The sequence below is a fragment of the Boleophthalmus pectinirostris genome, unplaced genomic scaffold, assembly GCF_026225935.1.
Source record: "Boleophthalmus pectinirostris isolate CB_2022bp ecotype Guang Dong unplaced genomic scaffold, ASM2622593v1 HiC_scaffold_5, whole genome shotgun sequence".
In the NCBI taxonomy this organism is placed as follows: Eukaryota; Metazoa; Chordata; class Actinopteri; order Gobiiformes; family Gobiidae; genus Boleophthalmus; species Boleophthalmus pectinirostris.
In genome coordinates, this window is record NW_026571404.1 from 24,492,025 (window position 1) to 24,511,829 (window position 19,805).

General features: G+C 38.7%; 1 protein-coding gene across 3 annotated transcripts in view; it reads right to left on the reverse strand.

Moving 5' to 3' along the window:
- Positions 1-1,023: 1,023 nt before the first annotated feature.
- itsn1 (intersectin 1 (SH3 domain protein)) overlaps positions 1,024-19,805 on the reverse strand; it is a 28,826-nt gene continuing 10,044 nt past the window's right edge. For 2 of the 3 annotated variants that reach the window (XM_055162474.1, XM_055162473.1), the window contains exons 18-46: positions 19,180-19,263; positions 17,235-17,365; positions 16,754-17,013; positions 16,478-16,632; positions 15,391-15,632; positions 15,139-15,313; positions 14,976-15,062; positions 14,744-14,892; positions 14,524-14,600; positions 14,278-14,450; positions 14,160-14,205; positions 13,411-13,532; positions 13,040-13,163; positions 12,487-12,681; positions 6,751-6,872; positions 5,589-5,695; positions 5,194-5,295; positions 5,030-5,111; positions 4,848-4,946; positions 4,691-4,774; positions 4,472-4,555; positions 4,267-4,398; positions 4,023-4,103; positions 3,827-3,948; positions 3,673-3,755; positions 3,521-3,604; positions 3,317-3,381; positions 3,001-3,109; positions 1,024-2,925 (exon numbers count right to left, since the gene is read on the reverse strand). In XM_055162474.1, the coding sequence (XP_055018449.1) occupies positions 2,777-2,925; positions 3,001-3,109; positions 3,317-3,381; positions 3,521-3,604; positions 3,673-3,755; positions 3,827-3,948; positions 4,023-4,103; positions 4,267-4,398; positions 4,472-4,555; positions 4,691-4,774; positions 4,848-4,946; positions 5,030-5,111; positions 5,194-5,295; positions 5,589-5,695; positions 6,751-6,872; positions 12,487-12,681; positions 13,040-13,163; positions 13,411-13,532; positions 14,160-14,205; positions 14,278-14,450; positions 14,524-14,600; positions 14,744-14,892; positions 14,976-15,062; positions 15,139-15,313; positions 15,391-15,632; positions 16,478-16,632; positions 16,754-17,013; positions 17,235-17,365; positions 19,180-19,263 (3,525 nt within the window). In that variant the 3' untranslated portion in view covers positions 1,024-2,776. The remainder of the gene's footprint in view (positions 2,926-3,000; positions 3,110-3,316; positions 3,382-3,520; positions 3,605-3,672; positions 3,756-3,826; positions 3,949-4,022; positions 4,104-4,266; positions 4,399-4,471; positions 4,556-4,690; positions 4,775-4,847; positions 4,947-5,029; positions 5,112-5,193; positions 5,296-5,588; positions 5,696-6,750; positions 6,873-12,486; positions 12,682-13,039; positions 13,164-13,410; positions 13,533-14,159; positions 14,206-14,277; positions 14,451-14,523; positions 14,601-14,743; positions 14,893-14,975; positions 15,063-15,138; positions 15,314-15,390; positions 15,633-16,477; positions 16,633-16,753; positions 17,014-17,234; positions 17,366-19,179; positions 19,264-19,805) is intronic. The other variant, XM_055162475.1, reaches the window with a different exon arrangement.

Here is a 19,805-nt window from a genome sequence, read left to right on the forward strand (position 1 = left end):
GCCATCACATCGCTCATCATCAGCCTCCTCCTCCTCAACAGCCCCCCACAGCTGCAGCTGCGACCAAACAGCTGGACATATACCTCAAAATCCCACTTTACAGTAACATGTTGTTAAAAAAAAGTAGTTGAATGAGCAAAAAATATTTATTTGGAAGAAAATCCGATTTTTAGCGTCGGTTGGCTACTCTGTGAATCGTGACTCGTGACTGAGGAACGAACGACGACGGCTCACACTCCTCACTGTTGCTATAATCGTCCTGAGTTTATTGAACACAGTATGGGTCCATTAGCTGATTCGCCTTCAGATATTACGGGTTACCATACTCCCAACGACAAAAAGAGGTTCTCCCACATGAGAAAACACAATAATAAAATAAATAAAAGTCAATGTAATCATTGAATTTGAGACAGTTTATTCATATATGCTATTTATTTCGGTTATCATTGTTAAATATTTGAGTTGCCCCATGGTATATGTTGACAGATGTTTAATGGGCACTTACTAGGGAAACGTAAACAACTTTCATATCAAGACTTCTCCCGGACTGGTCTCTTCAGCACCACGGACAGCTCCAAATGAAGCGTAGCCGTCTCCAATGGCTCCTCGCTGCTTTAAGTGCAAGATGGAAACAGTTAGTCTGGCTAACTTAGTGGTCTCAGTGTCACCTGGACCTAAAGTGAGCTCACATCTGTTCAGAGGATATGTCTTTAAGTAACTTTTGACTATGGCTGGAATTGTCAATACTTGTTGGGCAATATTATACATTGCTAATTTACTCTTTACTTGCACTGTGTAACTTTTCTGTTGAAGAGTCCACCAGTACTCGTCTCCATAGAGATATTACTGTTTATTCCACAGTATGGAAATACATTTGGTAATCACACACAAGACAGGCTTATGGTCAGATCTATGGAGAAGCAAGCCTGTATATAGTAAGAATTTAGGTATTTTGAACTATAAAACACATACAGTTACGCTTACACCCTGGACACAGTTGGGCTGCTGAAATATAAACCCCAGTCTTGGTCCAGCTCAAGTTTATTCTCAACATTGAAACACAACAACATACATATTCTACAGTGTGAATGAATAACAGCCTGTTGCCCTGGCCCCATTGCACTCAGATATGAACTCTCCAAAAGCAGTAGTTTCAGACACGCTGAAGAGGACAAGAACAGTACAGTCCTCACAATGGAGTGGTTTATGGTGGGTTTGGTTCCCTCCTGAAATGGTTCAGTTCTGTTCTAGACAGTGGTCAAAGTGTTCTTTTCTTTTTTGCCCCAAAATGTGTTGTTCTTTAATGCGCAGGTTATTTTGAAGAGTTTTGTCATCTTACGGGAGGGGAGATGAACAAACAGATCAGTATGCAGAATATAGAGAAGTCTTCTTATTCCTTTTTTAAGACACTGATAGTTTAAAGGTCCAATGTTATGCATTATCCAGGATTTTTAAACATCATTCATTTTGACACTTCACCATTGGTATGATAAGAAACAGAAGTACACAATATATAATGGAATACATTGTGAAAAAATGAGGAGTGAAACAGTACAAACTAGGATAAAAATAATATCTCCACTAGAGATGATTAAAAGATGATTTTTAGTGAAGGCAGTCACATACAAAACTCTTGCCATGTTTTTTTGCTCTAGAGAGAGACAGCTGAAAACTGCGAGATTACACAAACAAGTAGATGAAACAAATCTCCCCAGAATGTTTTGGTGAGGAAACATTACAATAAGAGGAAAGAAAAGAAAAGTACTTTTGCATAATATAAGACCTTTAAACACAAGTGCATGGCCACCATTATCAGAATACACCCCCACAGCTCTGCTTGGGCCTGAGACATAAATGCAGGGAATGACTGGAGTGTGAACGGGAAGCAACGCATGATTCACAGAGAAAGAACCCTGACAAGTTTCCTTTAAAACTCAGACACAAAGTATATGCTTAAAAAGCCATCACCTTTAAAACAGAAGTCATTTGCTGTACATCTATAGAATTTCCAAGAATAAAGGCAATAGTAAGAGCCACACTCTTCCACAGTTTGGGGGCTTTGTTGGGATTGTCACTGGAGTCTCAATGGACAAAGGTAGATAGGATGTTTTAACAATAGAGAAAACTAAAACATTAAATGGTAACATTCAAAACTGACCCGTGTTATCAACTCAAAGTAAGGTACCGTATGTTACAGTATGTTAAGACAAAACGTAAATTACATTTGAAGACAGTCTCTGTTTACAGTATATTCCATCATTTACCCAACTTCCAACCAGCAACAGGGGATTGCACTAATCCACTCATAAAGATACACAAGCCACAGAAATTGTAAAAAAAAAAAAAAAAAAAAAAAAAAAAAAAAGGAAGAAAGAAAGACCTAAAATAATCCTTTTGAAATTAAAATAATCCTTCTGAAACTAAAAAACAAACAAAGAAAAAGACTCCTTTGCACACTACCAATGCTTAATAGCAATTTTAACTGCTATGTATTAAATAAAACAAGAATTAGACTTTCCAACATCGTTATTATTATTATAATTATATATGTGTGAGCCACAAAAGAGTGTCTTTAAAGTTCAGGCACATCCCAAATGATCTGCAGTCTCATGTGACCATAGTACCTTCTGGTGACTCTTGGCCTGTACTCTTTGCATTGACTGGAGCCATGTACGATAGACTGTAAATGAAGTGTGTGGGTCAAGGTGGAGGCTCTTGGAGGGTGAACAGGTATCACACCAGGAACAGAAAGAACTAGAGTCCTGCCACTCTTCTCTTATGGATCCTCAAAGAGCTGCAGGTCCAGTCTGACCACTATCTCTCCAGTGGGGACCTCATGGAGCAGCAGACGCTTTGTGATTGGTCCTTTAGAGCCCTGGTCCTTTTTGATTTCAGCCAATCGGATTTCCGTTCTGCCCAGAAAATCTGCAGGTATAAGAGAAAGGTGTAGTAATGTGGTTTGGACTTTAAGAGACTAAAAGCATTTTTTGCTACACTGACCATCAGGGGAGAACTGGTCTCGTTCAAACACAGTGATACAGAGGACGTCTTGTTCCAGGTCTTTGATAAAAAACTGGCAATTTGAGTTCCATTTGGGATTTAATGTGTCCTAAAGAGGGAAAAATAAGAGGATAAGCTCATGCCATGGAAAAGGATGGGGTAAATCATGTTTAAATGTTTGTTTAGACTGTCCATATTGGACCATACAAGAGGCTTTCATGGCTTCACTACCTAATATAATACCAAATATTAATATATACACAACTTTTTAAAAAGAAAAAGGTTAATTTAGCTTAAAAGAAAAAGCAAAAGTTACCTGTAGAGTTTTTGTGATATGGCACTGGGAACCCATGGTCACCTCACAGTAGGGGTTGCTTTTCCCTAAAAACACAATGTTGTATGTGCTGGTGAAAACCTGCAAGTCCACATTTTGCAGTATTCTGTGTTTTACTAAAATATATCAGTGAACCATGAAGCAAGATAATATGCAATCACGTTAATGGATCAAAGGAACCTGTACCATGAGAACGACAAGGTTTCAGCTCAATTCCTTCGACAATGTTGACCATGAGTCTGCCGATCCCTGTGGCTCTCTGAGACCGCACTGTCACACAAAGAACATATTAGCTACATGTTAGTTACTCAACTAGAAGGATCAACTATAACACATACCTAAATATGCTTTCTCTCGCTTCTTCTTCTCGGTTTCAATAAAAAGTTCTGAAGCTGCCTTAATTTTCTGAACCCAGGCAGTCCTGCAAAAACCATAGTATGCAGAATATGTTTTGAAGGTGTACTATACTTCATTTGTATTTCAGAGTAGTACCTTTCATTGATGCTTTCTGCTCGGAGGGTATAGACTCGGTCGATGTGAGAGATGTGAAAGAGGGGTTCATCTCCTGAAGGGTCTGTGGGCAGCTTCACTAACACTTCATTGAGGAAGATGGGCTGAGAAAGAGCCAGGGTCACTGTAAGTCGCTACAAACGACTAAAGAACAAGATTATGGAAAGTGCTGTCCTACCGTCTTATACATGCGATACTGCAGGTGGGTCTTGGATGAAAAGACTTTGTCTGAACCAGAGGAGCCCAGGGGTTTAGTCACCTGTGGAATACACACATGTCACTTTTTACTTTACTTTACTAATTTGACTAAATCGATAGGAAAATCAAATGCTCAACATAGAGCTGACAATTACATTATTTATATGCTAGCCCAATAAAGTGACAAAATGCTATGTTCATTTGATCATCTACAAGCAGCTCACCTGGGTGAGCAGCAAAAAGTCATTGAACAGGAAGCCGTAGAGCTCTTTGCTGCTTTTAGCTTTGAAGAGTTTTCCACTGTGCAGAAACTTCCTGGGTCCCAGACAGTTGGTGACTGAGTTAAACACTAGTTGCTGAAGGACATGAAGTAAGAAAATGTTACAGTGTAAAACAGTGTATCACAGTCACAGTCACTGTGAAGCTCACCTCTGAGAGTCCTTCACATTGAACGTGAGCCTGAATCCATTCAAGACGATCAGAGTTCTCCTTTTCCCTCACCCCTTCATTCACCTGGACACAGAAGGTACAGTGTAAAACATAAAACATCACTGATTAGTCTTTGACATCAACGAGCTAAAACCTATAGAAATCAGTCAAGTTAAGTCAAATGGGTTGCACAGTGGTGATTTCAAATGTGATTACTACCTGTGAGCACAGCTCCTCTGCTTTCTCCAATGCAGCTTTCAAATGGCTGTGGTCAGGATGTGACTCAGGAGTGTTTTCTAAAATCTAAAAAAGAACAGACTTCAGATGGATGCCACATGTGGTGTGTGGCAAATGTAAACTGACAGAAATATCTTACGTTTTTAATTATCAAAGGGTATCTCGTGACCCTCTGCATAGGTTTGAGCAGGAAGCTGGACAGTGGCATTCCTTTACACCTGGGATCCATGGCTAACCTCTACAACACAATAGATAGTCAGACAGGTCTCTCTTGTTTTTCACAGAGAACACTTCTTCGGGACATATTTTGGGACAACAAACCTTGAGGAAGTCCTTAATCTCTGGATTGTCATCTGTTTTTTGTTGAATAAGCGTGGCTCCGTTCAGCTGACATGAACAAAATCTGCTCATAGAAAACACAAGTAAACACTCAAGGACACTGAAAAAAAAGTTAAACATACAACATGGCTGAACAGACCCAGTACCTGATATACGGCTGCATGTGAGGCAGCTGATTTGTCAAGATATCACCAATCATTTTCACTGGCATCCGATCACCTGACATTTTCTTTCTCACCCTCAAAGCCCTGAACAAAACAAGCGGGTCAATATTTGTCATTCAACAAATATCTGAGTTGCATCATTTGTGTATAATTCAGATTTTTTCTGCAATTTTACTACATGGCAGGGCTACAGAAAAACGTGGTCGGCAGGTCTTATAGCAGGTCATATTTTTGTATTCATTATAAATGGACAACATTTTCATTTCTGTCTTAAGGATTAAATAAACAAAAGTAAAAAAGTTGTCATCTAGATGAGGTTTAAAACTCAAGATTCCATAATCATGTCATAAAGGCCATGTGGGAGAGTGGAGTTTTACTTGAGCAGTTTAATATTGCACATGATCAGCTCCTTCCAGTTGACAAAGATCATGGCCACTTCTTTCTCAGTGAGCAGCTCACATTCCAGCAGGGGCTTATGAAATATCTGGACATATAAAAACACATAGAACAGCAGTATAAAAATGTTATTAAATGTAAAGTTATTAAAAATAAATACCAAAATTTGAATAATAAAAGATTATTATAATATATTATTAAAATGCACAACACAGGTGTATATATGTCTTTCACATTTCACTTATTCTGTAAAGATGCCATAATAACGTGATGGGCTCCAGCTTCTCTGTTGGACTGTACAAGGTCTATGTCTTATGGTCATATGGTCTGTACCTGACTTTTTTTTTTTATGTTTAACTAGCACTAATCAAAATATAAAATAGAGACTGGGCATACATTTTAAAAGAAATTTTGTTGGTTGAGAACCATATGGACGTATCTGCAAAGAACACACATTTCTGTCAAATCATCCATTTTGTTTAAATGTGAACACAGAGGAAACACATCCATGATAGTTACCTCTCTGTAATGGTACAATATCAGAGTGGAGGAAAGTGACTGGGTACATTGGGCTAAATGTCAACCTGAAATATGTTTCTCACTCAGGGATCAACATAATAAACAGTACAGTATCACTTGAAATGGGGTCAAGAGCAGCACAGATACAATACAAATACTCAATAGGTGCTAGATTCTGAGAAAGATACCGTTTTGATGAAGTGTTTTTTCTAAAGCATGGCTTCATTAAACCAGTGCTGTTTGAGCAGCTGCAGGGTCATCCACAGGGAACAATCAATGGTTATTCTGGATCAACTCCAAGAAGTGGAGCCCCATAGCTGCCTGAGCTTTTCTGCTCAGACAAGTTCTGTCAAACCATCTGCAGTTTGCCTCAGGGTCAGAAAGGAAAGCTGGGAAGTGAGATTTAGAAATCGAGCACCATTCTACATACTGTCCTGAGCCATTTAATGCAAGTAAAAGGATGCAACCTCTGAACAAAGGCACAGACACAGGGTGTTACATTTGTGAACTGTGAAACAGAAAAAAAGAAGGGACTACATAAACTACTTAACAAATGAAGTGAAAGGACAGATTTAATTATGTAAAAGGTAACACATTTTGTTGATGTAAAAGCTACAATGTTACCTCAGTGACAAGCTGAAGATCATTGACATAATTCTCCTCAGTTACAATGAGCTCATGGATATAGCCCTGACGCTTCCTCTCCATTGGACTGAGCATGTCCAGAAGGTGGAGGTCGGCACACCCTGAAGGACAACATACATCATAAAAACAGATCGCTATGAACACAGTGTGACATTGCTATTTCAAACAGTTTGTGTTTAACTATTTCTACAGTGCATTAGTAGGCCTATTTTTAATGTTTCAGTTATGTTTTACAACAATTCTGATATTTGCACATGCCTACCTAGAGCTGTGCAATTAATACAATTTATTCCAGATTGAAACTGAGAACCAGTCATTTCAGGGCTTTTGAATCTAGAGTTCCACAACCAATCCTCTGTCAGTAAAAGCATGTGGTTTGGAGCAGAGTTCAGACTTGAAAAAATTTAAATTCCATGTGAAATGGCACCAATTAAAATTCTGTGTTGTTAATGTTCATGAAATCAATACTGAAAAAGTATTTTTTAAAATATTAAATATGTTTTCTTACAGACTTTGTTATAAAACCCAATCACATGCTAAACCATGTTCACAGAGAAGTGTTTCTCTCAACATGACATTTTATTGACTATGATTTGCAAAAATTTATGAATTAGTGAAATACATAAGCTGTTACTGCACTCAAAGAGTTGAAATACAACTCAGAGAAAATACATTCACCATCTTGTGAGAAGAACGAGTCGTTCTAGTGGAAGGTAACCAAACAGTTGCATAACTAGTATATAGATTTCAGAGAAATACTTATTAGTAACTGGCACTGAATTAATATGGAAGTCACCTCTTTTAATGACCCACTATTACCGTTTTCTTGTCAGCACAATGCCAATTTATTTAATTTTATTTAATTTTATAATTTTATTTTTTTTACATCCACTGTCTGCATGGAATGCCATTTCACCTCACTGGTTGCATGTTATAATAATGAGATGTAATCATTTCACACAGTTTCAGATTGTGAGTCCTCAAAAATAGCATTGGATAATGGTATTTAACTGCTTCACAAATTGGAATTGTATTCAAAGTATACAAGTACACATACTGTATTTTATTACAATTTCAACCAATAAAACCTTCACACATTCAACCATTCATTGACACATGTATTCATTCAAGTATATTGAGCACTTCTCTGATGTTTCAACAGTCTGTTGGACCATTACAATTGCTGGGCCAATTCATGAATGCATCAAAAGGTATGTCAAACAGATTTTGTTTTTAAAAACAGTAAGCTGTACTGAGGGTTGTTTAAAAAAAAAAAAAAGACATTTCACATGCATTTTAAAGTGAGACATTACATGTAGTAATATGGCTCTGTGAGTACATTCTATTCCTGCTGAGTGGGGCCAGTCACAACTTAAAGGCCATGATAATGTGATAATACTACAAGTACAGTGTAGTGATGAGTCCACTGACACAGCAGGAGAATGTGCACACAGCACAGAGTTTTCAAATGACAGAAACGTGATGCACACAAACAATTGTACTTTGCATTAGTCTCTATCTTGTAAAAGGACTCACAATATATTTATATGTATATGTCTTGATTTCAACCTATAACAGAGCTTCTCCCATATTGTAAACCAACAAAATCAACAGTACTCATCCTTGTAATGCATTCATTGCCTGGTTTCTGTGGGCAGATGTGTAAAAAAACAAACAAAAAAATACTGTAGTTGGACAAACACATAATGGCAGCTGGGATAGTCGTTTGTTGCTATGTGAACACAGAAAGTAGTAGGACTGATTTGGCGTTGGGACTATTACATAAAGGAGAGGGTTGGTTTAGCCAAACATAACACTTGGACCAGTTTGTCTGTGCTTTTGCTAATGCATGGTCGCTGAATATATATAGTAGATTATATATACATTTATTAATACAAAGCTATTACTTTAGTATAGATACATATACTGACTTTGGAGCAGGTCACAGTTGATCATTGATCATACAGGTCACACAGTGCATTTTTTGGAATGATAAAAACTAAAACTTGGTCTAATACCTCTGCAAAAGGCTGGCCTTTCTTTCAACATAGCAACAGACTGAAAACACATGCAATTAAAATATGATGGATCATTTGATGTCAGTACATATTTAAGGAAGTATTACACCTCAAAGCTAGTAGATAGACAAAAGTCTACACAAAGTATTTTGTATCTCTATGCTTTGGCCCAATTCCTTTCACATACATACTCTCAAAACTATAGAAACAAAAGCAGCATTTACACTGTAGTATTGCAGGTCACTAGAGTCTAGAATACTCCCTCACAACATGCGGATGTGTGGACTTAGGCTATTTGTTTGAATTTAGCTAGCACTTTAGGGGCAGCACTGTGGCTAGAAACTTTGTTGCTGTCAAATACATTTAAACATATGGGTGTGTTGCAAGCAGAGTCAATGACTGTGTTTAATCGACAGGTCCAATTTACCACTAACCTTATCCTAGAGAGGAACTGCTCAGAATAAGGGCCTATATTAGAAGTGTTAACTCCATTGCTGAAATATGATTAAAATTTTTATAAAGGAAATGTGTTTCATATGTTTAGGTCTGGATGGGGTTCAGCTATGAAGTGAATCATTGTTTTTACACACCACTGTGATGAGGCCTCTGTCTGCATGTCTCCCACACAAACAGGTGAGAGAGAAGGAGGAAGCATGAGGGAGGATAAGAGGAAGAAAAGAAACAGGAAAGGAAGAGAGAGAGAGAGAGAGAGAGAGAGAGAGAGAGCAAGAAAGGGTGAAAGGAAGAGAGAGCATGGATGAGGAGTAAGAGGAAGAGACAGAGCAGGCAAGAAAGACAGCATGACAGGGCAAGGGTTAAGGAGAGGCAGAGACAGCATCAGGGTGGGGTTGGAGGGCAAAAGTTCTTGGGGGGATTGAGATGGGTAGGGGCGCATAAACGGTCCTCCAGCAGATAGTGGGTCTTTCTGTGAAGCTGTGGGAGGGGTTAGTGAGGCCCATGGGGGTGGAGCCCTGAAAAAAACAATTGAATGAAATGACTGAACCAATGGGTGCCAGGTAAAAAGGGAAAGAAGGGGTGAAGCTACTGAGGACAGGTCTCCCAAAAAGCCACAAAATGACCCACTATCCACTGTCCCACGCTGTGCCAGCTTCAGTGCATGGTTTTACTCTTCATCACTTCCTTTACATACAGAAAAGCCCCAAACATTGTCACCCTAGTTATTATTATATTATTTTTTGGTAATATGCATTAAATATGTTTACAATCACAACCACTGGTTAATCACGCTCTATTCTCTGGCTGCACTCTTTGTATTTGAAAATAAAGTTCATACTCAGATGCAGAGACCTCTTTTACAGAGGAGGGTTCTGGACAATCAGTTTTTTTGTTATTACATGTCTGGTGCTTGAATGTGTGCAATTTGATACAAAGGAGCTAAATACAGAAGTGTGTGTTTGTTGCCTGGCTCCTCAGTTTAACAAAGAGTTGACTACGAGGGAAGAGGTCTGCCTCCTGTAGAACACTTTGGTCATGTCCACTCAGAGCCATGCATAGAGTATCGTTACTGTCTGTCTCTGGCTTCTATTGATGGAGAGTCGCCATTTCCGGGTTAAGTGACCCCTCGCTGCTGTCTCCATTGGTTGAGTAGTGGCCTAGTGGGCGTGGCCTAGTGGGTCTCTTTGAGGGCTTTGAGGAGGAGGGGGTCTGGGTAATGATATGATCCTAGAGAGAGGACGACAACAACAACATAAACAAAAACAACTAAACAAAACAACAACAACAACAACAACAACCAATGGGATGTGAAGTGAGCAGAGCATGCAGCAAGGTTAGGTGGGACATGCAGCAAATGTAAACCAAGTGTGGTGATGTAAGATAGCACAGAGACAGAACAGAGCAGAGCATTCATCCCATCTCTGCATATAATTTGTGGAGAGTGGGCACTACTACTACTACTACTACTACTACAAAAGAACTACTGTGTAAGGGTGGGAACAATGTTACTCATGCTGGCCTCTACTGTACTACTCCAAAGGCATTTAACAGTCAATGTACCCTGCATAGTTTTCACTCCAGAGAGGTAGAAAATAGGCACACAATGTTGTAGTCACTAAAACTGGAGGTACTTAAGGTGGATATAATCCAACCCCAGCGCCTTTGCACAGAGAAAACTGTTCACTGACTTTAACTGGAGAGTGAATATGTGATTGAGCAGAACCAGGGTGTTCCTTGTACTACTCAACAGAATCCTTATACTTATCTTCCATGGTCTCTCCAAGCTCATTGCAGAATATAGATTTTGACTCTGTGACTTTGCACATTATAGAATGCTTAGTTACCTCCGCCAAGGAGGTTATGTTTTTGCCGGCGTTTGTCTGTTTGTTTGTTTGTTTGTCTGTTAGCAACATAACTCAAAAAGTTATGGACCGAATTTTGATGACATTTTCAGAATTTGTTGGAAATGTGAAAAGGAAGAACTGATTTCATTTTGGGGGTGATCCGGAAGAAATCCTGGATTCTGGATCACTTTGAAATTTTAGTTAACATTGTGGTAAATGGGGCCAAAAAATTTGTTTCTCAATATCTCGGTTAATTATTGACCAAACCCCATGAAATTTGACTCAGGGATGGACAATGGGATCCTCTTTCATATTCCAAAGGCTGATCCGGATCTGATCCAGAAGACTGATTTTATCGCAATATATATAAAAAATGGGGGTAGTCCTTGGCGGAGGTCTGCGCTCTCTGAGTGCTTTTCTAGTTTGATATGAAATTGAATGAATGAAAGTCCCAGAAGTGAAACAGGGGATTTGCACATATTTTTGTGCTATCTGGTGCTTTCCATCTTTTCATGCTTTTTGAAAATTTGCCACTCGATTGGTGTTAAAACAGATTTATAGGTATTATCCCACAAAACCATGAAAACCTGTCATATGCTATTTACTTTATTTGAAATTTGAACTAACTATGGACAATGTTAGACTTTTAGTCATAGAACTTGCTGATGTGGTCCAGCTGTCCAAGTGTCCCAGAAGTATGGACAGGTGATAATTATGGTTTGCAATGATGAGAAAATACTACCTGTTAAGAACGATATGTCACGTATAGACGTATGATACAGAGCAAAAACAAATAACAGTGGCAGCACACTTTTAGTGATTTTTCAAACCCTTCTTGGCTTTTTAAAAAGTACTTAGTGTTTGGGCAAATAGGTGTTACATTTAACTCTGAGTATTATGAGATAAAACAGAAGCATGTTGTTTGCAGTTCACAGATGAAGGCAAATTCTCATATGAAAAGCTAGAAACCTAAAACTATCAGTGTCAGGCAACAAAGTCTATAGCAAAGTATAAATACCAAAATGGTGATGTCCATATCACACATCATCTTTACCCAGGAGTCAGTTGAATTATGCAAATATCCAATACTGTACAAAGCTTTACTGTAGTAATTTACTTTATAGTTTTTAGAATGTGTTTTTGGACTAAACTTGTCTGACCTACAAACCCTTGCTCTGCTCTATAGAGGCTCATGCAGTTAAAGACATGCATGATAAACAAGTGGAGCAAATATACATGCTTGCACAGTCGTATACACACCCAGAGGTGGCGCAAGGCTACAGTTAACCACAATATTGACACACTGCTACACTGGCTCTGGGTGTGTTTGTGCACCTCATCTGTTTGGTGTAGCAGTTGAGAGTTAAATCAGAAAAATATATTTGTGTGGCACTTACACTGGGTGCTGGGGTCCGTGTCAGTGGTGAGCTTTACATAGTTGCTGGGAAACAGGCCCTCTCTGCCATTGAGCTCTCCTTTCCACCAATCACAGTCATCCTTATTAATCACTGTGATCACCTGACCCTTTTGAAAGGCCAGTTCATCATCATTCTGAGCCACGTAGTCGTACATGCCAATCACCTGACACAAAGCTTCAGGACAAAAACATTGATAAGTCACATGGTATCAGTAGTACAGGAAATGTGCTTCGGAGAATTATAGTAAATCTGTCCGTGTGTATTAATTTCTTGGGTTCTTTTTAAAGACAATACAGTAGGAGACCTTCTTGACATGTTTTGGCTGCTAGCTGCAAGCTACAGGAATTAACAACCAACATATCATCACCAAAATCAGTGACAGTTCTAAAGATGACTTGCAGGTAGCAGCCAAAACATGTCAGCAAGGTAAATACATCTCCATCTGTATTGTCTTTAAAAAGAACCCCAGAAGTTAATATACAAAAGATGACAAAATGAATGTTTTTGAATTAGTGTGTGTGTTCAAGAGCACCTGTGCTGGATGCCATCACTTTGGGCGGGGTCGGCTCTGTTGGTGTGGTCTTGCTGGTGCTGGGACTAAGCAGCTTTACATAGTTGGCTGGAAACCAACCTATCTGGCGCTTTTTACCCCTAGCCTGTAAGTTGACAAAAGCAAAAAAATGAATGCCAAAATAAAAAGAAAACATCTGAAAAAAGGTTAGTTACAAAAAGCAGTCTCAGTAAAATCCTTCATAAATGATTAATTTGATATGAGGTTCTAGTTTGGCATATCTGAATAACATGAGGAAGTAGTACTTTATACAAGTTATATGGCAAGCAGCAGAGGAGAGGGAATGGAATATTGAATATTGTACTGCATATTTCTGTGTATCTCTATTATACCTGTAACTCGCCCTCCCACCAGCCTCCTGGATTCTTCTTCCTGATTAGGATGAGCTGTCCAGGAGCCAACGTCAACTGTTCTGCTCCAGTAGCAGTATATGGAGCAATGACCTGAGCAATCTCTGCCAAAGCAACGGAAAGAAAAAAGGCACGGATGATGAAATGATTACAAACTATGTTTTGTATCCATTTGTGTTGTTTTTACTTACATGTGAAAATAACACCTAATCTAATACATTTGCAGACATTTTTTTCAAGCAAAGATATAGTCAGATTTATCGTTAAGATATTATTTTGGTCATCAATATTTTGTTGCATTGAAGTTTAAAGTAAAACAAAAATACAAAATACATTGAGAATTGCATCAGTTGTATTGAGTGCCAAAAGAGGGGAACATTTATCTCTTTTCCAAGCATCACTGTACACTAAGAGATAAGATAACCTTTATTTGTCCCTTAATGGGGGAAACTTCAGTGAGTGTTGCAGACAAAGTGCAACCACAGCACCAAGGGAATGAGAATATCGAGGTGTTACAAAAACATCCTTGGTCATTTTACACTGAAATAGACTCATTAAAACATTTTGTTGGAAGCAAAAATAAAATTATAATAATTTCCAAATCATTTAAATGATCTAGGGGGAATGCAGTACAAATTGTAAGATGAAATTGTGTGAAAAGTGCAACTTGTTGAGGTGGCACTCATCACTACAAATAAATGCAGATGGTGTAGGAATTAAAGAAATATCACCTGGTTTCTTTCCAAGGCTGCCAGTCTTCCCAGATAGTGACAAAGACTAGAAACAGAATGCAAATATTCAATAATTACTGCAGTAAAGCATAACACGTTCAACAACACATAATTTCACCTCAGATGAAGAGTCTCGTGGTTTGACGTAATTGGATGGAAAAACTCCAGTCTTGCCACCAACGACACCTGTCCACCAGTCTCCTTCCTTACGGGTCACTGTGACAATATCTCCTTGCTGGAAGCTCAGATCCCCCTGTTCACTGCTTTCATATGTGTACATGGCAATGTACTCTGCAACAAATGAAAATGTGTACTCAACTACAAATACACAAACACACGCACAGGGCAATTGTTATTAAAATACCTTCTCCTGATTCTGCTTTGGTTGGGGAGGGGGAGGGCCTTTTTCCATTAGGGGGACTATCTGTTGGTCCAGCATCACTACACACCAAAAAATATTGAAAATAAATTAAATAAAAAACATTTTCTGCATTATAATATAATAGTATGATAATAATGTTCAAGTCCGGCCCACCACTCCTGAGAAGTTCAGATGCATACATAAAGAAAGCCATTGACTTCACCTTGAGTTTTTGTTGCGCGATGCAACCACAGCTGAAGTTGGCATATTGGCGGAGATGAGTTTGACATAACTTTTGGGAAACCACCCTCTTTGACCAGACTGTAACTCGCCTAACCACCACATATCTTGTTGCTCCAACACTGTAATTATCTGGAGTGACAAAATCATAATATCATCTATCTTTAAGTACTTATTTAAAATGATCACAAAAGTTTGTGCCACCAAAGTTGTACCTCATTTTTATTGAAGTTCAGATGGTTGTCTTTCTTGGCTCTCCATGGATACAAGGCTTGAGCTTGAAGACCTTCTACTTTCTCTCCCTGTATAACAGATGGAATTGACATAAATTAATAGTCTCATTGAAATGGACATGTTATAGAACGTTTCACACATTACCTGTCCAAGTACAGGAGAAGGGGAAGAGCCTGTTGTCATGGTGGCTGGTGTGAAGGCAGAGCGTTGGCGTAGCTGAGCTGAGGGCACACTAAGTGAAGGATTTTGTGGCGTTGAGGAGGAGGGCCAAGCATCCCATCCCTCATTGTCGGGTTGACTACCTGCATTTGAGGGCCATCTGAGAAGACAGACACAATAAATGTTATGAGCTTTTTCTCTTATTCATTTTAAGAGTAAAACTTGATTTGAACTCACGTTGTACTAAAATCAGCCCAATTGCTGTTTGAAGAGGAGGCAGAAGAGGACTGTCCAGGAGCCGGGGGAGGAGTGGTATCAGGCTGCTGAGCAGAAGTAGGTGTGGAGGACGTAACGCTGCGCAAACTTACAGGTGCTTCATTGTCAGGTATTCGCTCAGCATAATTGGCTGGAAACCAGCCAGTGCGGCCCCGAAGTTCCCCTCCCAGCCAACCAGGCTCACCAGTCTGAGACTCGTCCACCTGTATTAAAAAAAACAACAACAAAAAAAACACGGGGTTAAGCACCTCACACAGTGCAACAATACACACTATAGAATGACTCATTTTGATGGGGAAAGACCCAATCTATTATAACTGAATCACAACACATTTTGTGTTCTTCAATGTATCCATGCGTGATTTTCCAGCTCTTTTTTGATGTTACATGTACTTATTACATTAACTTCTTTGTCAAAATACAGACCATTTTAATAACTGACCATGTACATGAGCATATATTTAATGTAATGTAAAAAGAATTTAAATGTTTCGGCAATCAATGTGAATTTTGTTTTGAGCTTGACTGTTGTGAATTCCCATAAGTAACAGCACCCTTCAGATCATTGGGACAGATGAAATACAAGCCCCAAAATTCCATTTGGAAACAAACGAATGGCTTTGGACGTCATTCATTGACAGCAAATGAATGAACATGAAAATGACTAATGAACACTGGCTTGTGATTGGTCGACAGGCAGGCCAAAACTTACCCATTCCCCTTTCACCTTCAGGTTGCAAAGCAGGACAGAAAACAAACTGTTAAATCACGCCACAGTAATTCACATGCATAGGGATGCTGGGAACTGTTTTACAATTACTGAGGATAGTAATAAAAATTAAAAAGCAAATATTTGGAAAAAAATAAATAAAAATAAATAAATAAACTATAACATGAGGTTTCATTAAAGAGCATTAATCACGATATAGGTGTGGTAATCTACTAGAAAAAGTCATCTCTTAGCTTTTAGTAACAATGTATCGTATATGAATATAACTATTAAAAAAAAAAAAAAGTATATTGTCTGAAAATGAACTGTGTCCCATACCATAATGACATCTCCTGGTGTGATACTGATTTCATCATGACTGCGAGCTTCAAAGGGATACAGCGCTCTGTAGTAGACCACCTTCACTGTTTGCTGCTCAAATCCACTCACTGAAGGCTTCTGGTCAAAGAGGCTGGGTGCAGAGGTCTTATCCACTTAAAGGCAAAAAGAATAATGTCAAATACACAAATATACAGCACAATACAATACAGAGCTCTCTCAAATGATTGATTTGGGAAATTCATATTGAAAAAACAGGCAGAATTTTTGTGGTACCTGCTGAAGCCCAGGGGTCAGCAGGTTGACTAAACAGCTTGTTGAGTTTGTCCTGCATGTTATTTCCTCGAGCCTCCTCCTCTTTTTCTTCCTTGGTCCCTTTTCTTCCCTCCTCTTCCTCCTCCATGACTCTTCTTTTACGCTCTTCATCTTCCTGAGTAATTCTGTTTAGCCAACCGTGTGGTCCAGAGCTTGAAACGGGGCTGGGAGCCTTTGCTGCCATGTCATCTCTCCAAGATGAGCTTTCATCTGACGACAGCCTGAGAAATAATTAGAGAAATAATTATTATATTTATTAACATTGTAGTTTAGATGGATAGTTTAATTTAGTTCTGAAATGCACTTGAAACTTGTATTAGTTTAGCAGTTCTATTATCCGGTGTCTCTCAAATGGTTAAGCTCCTGGATGTGAAAATGTGCTCATTTAAATGGTACTATTGATACAAACATGAAGGCCTAAATTCCAGAAGATGCCCTGTACCTGGCATCCTGCACCTCTGAAGAACTTCTCTCTGTTGGAATATGTGAGAAGTTGTGTGTAAGAAGCTGGGGATCTCCCTCCGCTTCCTTCTGCTTCAACTTTTGTTGACGGCTGTGGATTTCCCTCAGCTCCTGCAAAGCATCATGGGAAGAAGCAGTGAATAAGTGGATTCAAAAAGAACATCATGAGCCACAGCTACACAGTCGCCATTAGTTATCAAAAAGGTATTTTGAGGGATGTTGCACCAAAATGATCATTTCTATATCCTCAGCACAATAAAAACAAATGCAAATAAATATTTACTTTGAATTGTAATAACATCCATGCAGCAAGGGCTTAACTGCTTAATCAAGTCTGCACCAGTCTGTGTAATCCCTCATTCATCCAGGACCTAACCGTGGTAGAAAATGTTTCAATGGTAGTCATCTGGAAAATGCTTTTGAAATCAAAACATTTTGACTCGTACTACCATTTGTAATTTTCAATCTGTAGGAACTGGCCTTAGAAGCTAGTATTTACTGCTCTGAGCTAAATTTGCCCTGTCCTAGAGGAGGAGGTGGGTCTTACAAGAGTCCATTTACCTGATAAAAGTAATTTCCGCATGGCAGTCTTGATTTGAAAAACATTGTTCAGATGAAACCTTTTTACTACTAGTTGGGGATGTTGGTTTCAATATGAATTTTGAAAGGTGTTTGAGGGGTAAAAACACTTAAACTGCAGACTTTAACACTAAAATTCATGTCAGACAAATGCAGTTCCAAGTGTCAAAAGATATTAACATTATTAATGAAAGTACTACCCACCACCAAAACGCCCCTCTAACACACAAGACACACCTATCTACAGATCATCCCACTCACAGAAACATGAAGTGCAACCAAGATAGATTCACAGCTCTTTTCCTTCTGTAGCTCTGCTTAAAGAGGCCTGAGCATGCATAGAAGAAAACTGCAGGGTTCCCCATGTCCTCCTTCTGTTACTGGACTGGACAGCCCAAACATTCATTATTCACAAAGCTTGCAGTCTGAGCACAGTCAGTTTATTTGACTGTTAGCCCTGATGATGGGAAAAGAAATGATGTATGAATAGGCCTGTCATGATAACTTGTACATTGACTCATTGACCAATGGATGAGTCCAAAGAATATATTTTTGGGTACAGTGTTAATGTGAATCGTTTCTTGACACTAGCGGGGAACTCAAACGCATCGATGTACCTTCAGTTCTACTAGCCTGAGCAACAAAGGCTTGATAATTTTATATGTCATGGCTCTGAAGAGGGCAAAATGGTCAACACTATCATTTAGCAAACCTTTTCTATAAGAAATCCAATAATCATACCAGAGCAGAGAACAAGGTGAATAATATGAGAACCCTAAACCAGCTCAAACACAGAAAAATGGAGACACAGAGAAAAGACTGCAGTGCACCACTACACTCCTCATTATCTTAAGTATATTTACTAGAAAATGTAAAACAAGAGAAACTTTGTAGCAATAAGAGTTTGAACTGTGGCGTACAATTACCTGTTTATGAATACATACTGACAATATGCATATGGAACAGGACTGCTGTGGTAAGCAGTTTCAAAAGTCTCACACGTCGCCCAGCATTTTGAACACAAAAATCTGCACCCATGTTTTTATTAGAGATACACTCTTTACATAGCCTTTGTTAGTAAAAGAGTGACAGAAAAAGTTATTATAGGTTATTATATTATATAAGGATTAAATGTCTGCAGTCCATCTAGCACAATGAGGCACACAGTGACACAACAAATAGCCAGCGATACAAGCATACATTAGCAGGTTAGTGGTTTGACACATCAGATGGCTAAAAGCTGACTGCGATCACAAGAAAACTACATTGGCTTTGAGCTGTGACTGGCCTGTGAAGATTATGTCAGTGCAGTACAACCCCAGGCCAGCAGTGGCAGTGTGCGCTACCTGTCTGCCTCTCTGATCGTCCCCAAGCTGGCGACGCAGGGCTTCTATCCTGGCACAGTGGTTGGCATAGAACTCACAGAGAGACTGGTATAAGCAAAAGAGCAAATGGCTCAGGGAGAAAAGGGATAAGTGAGAATAAAAGAAATGGTTCATTCATTCACTTGTTGAACAAAAATATAATATGGGTTAGAGATTTAGAGATTTTTTGCAATAATGCCATTTTTTTATATTTAGATCACTTTTAATATTAGACAGACATCCAGGGCTGAGACAAAACACAAATTGTCATTCATTGTTTGTTGTATGATACTGTATCAATAATGCAGATGATAAATTTAATTCAAAAATAAAAATAAATTCAATTTAAATATTGGTGATTAGTGCAGTAACATTCACAGAGTAGCAGTCTGAATTATGCCAGATATTATATTACATTTTAAACAAAATAATAATTTGTTTTCAAGAGAAGTAGAGAGAAAATATGCTGAATACAGCATTTATTGCATATGTGGCAATGCGTGTGAGGCAAGCTTCCACCCTGATTTTCTTTATATTACAGCTATGTCTGTGTGTGTAATAGTACTAGTAAATGACAGGAAACTACCTTAATAAGACAAATAACTTAG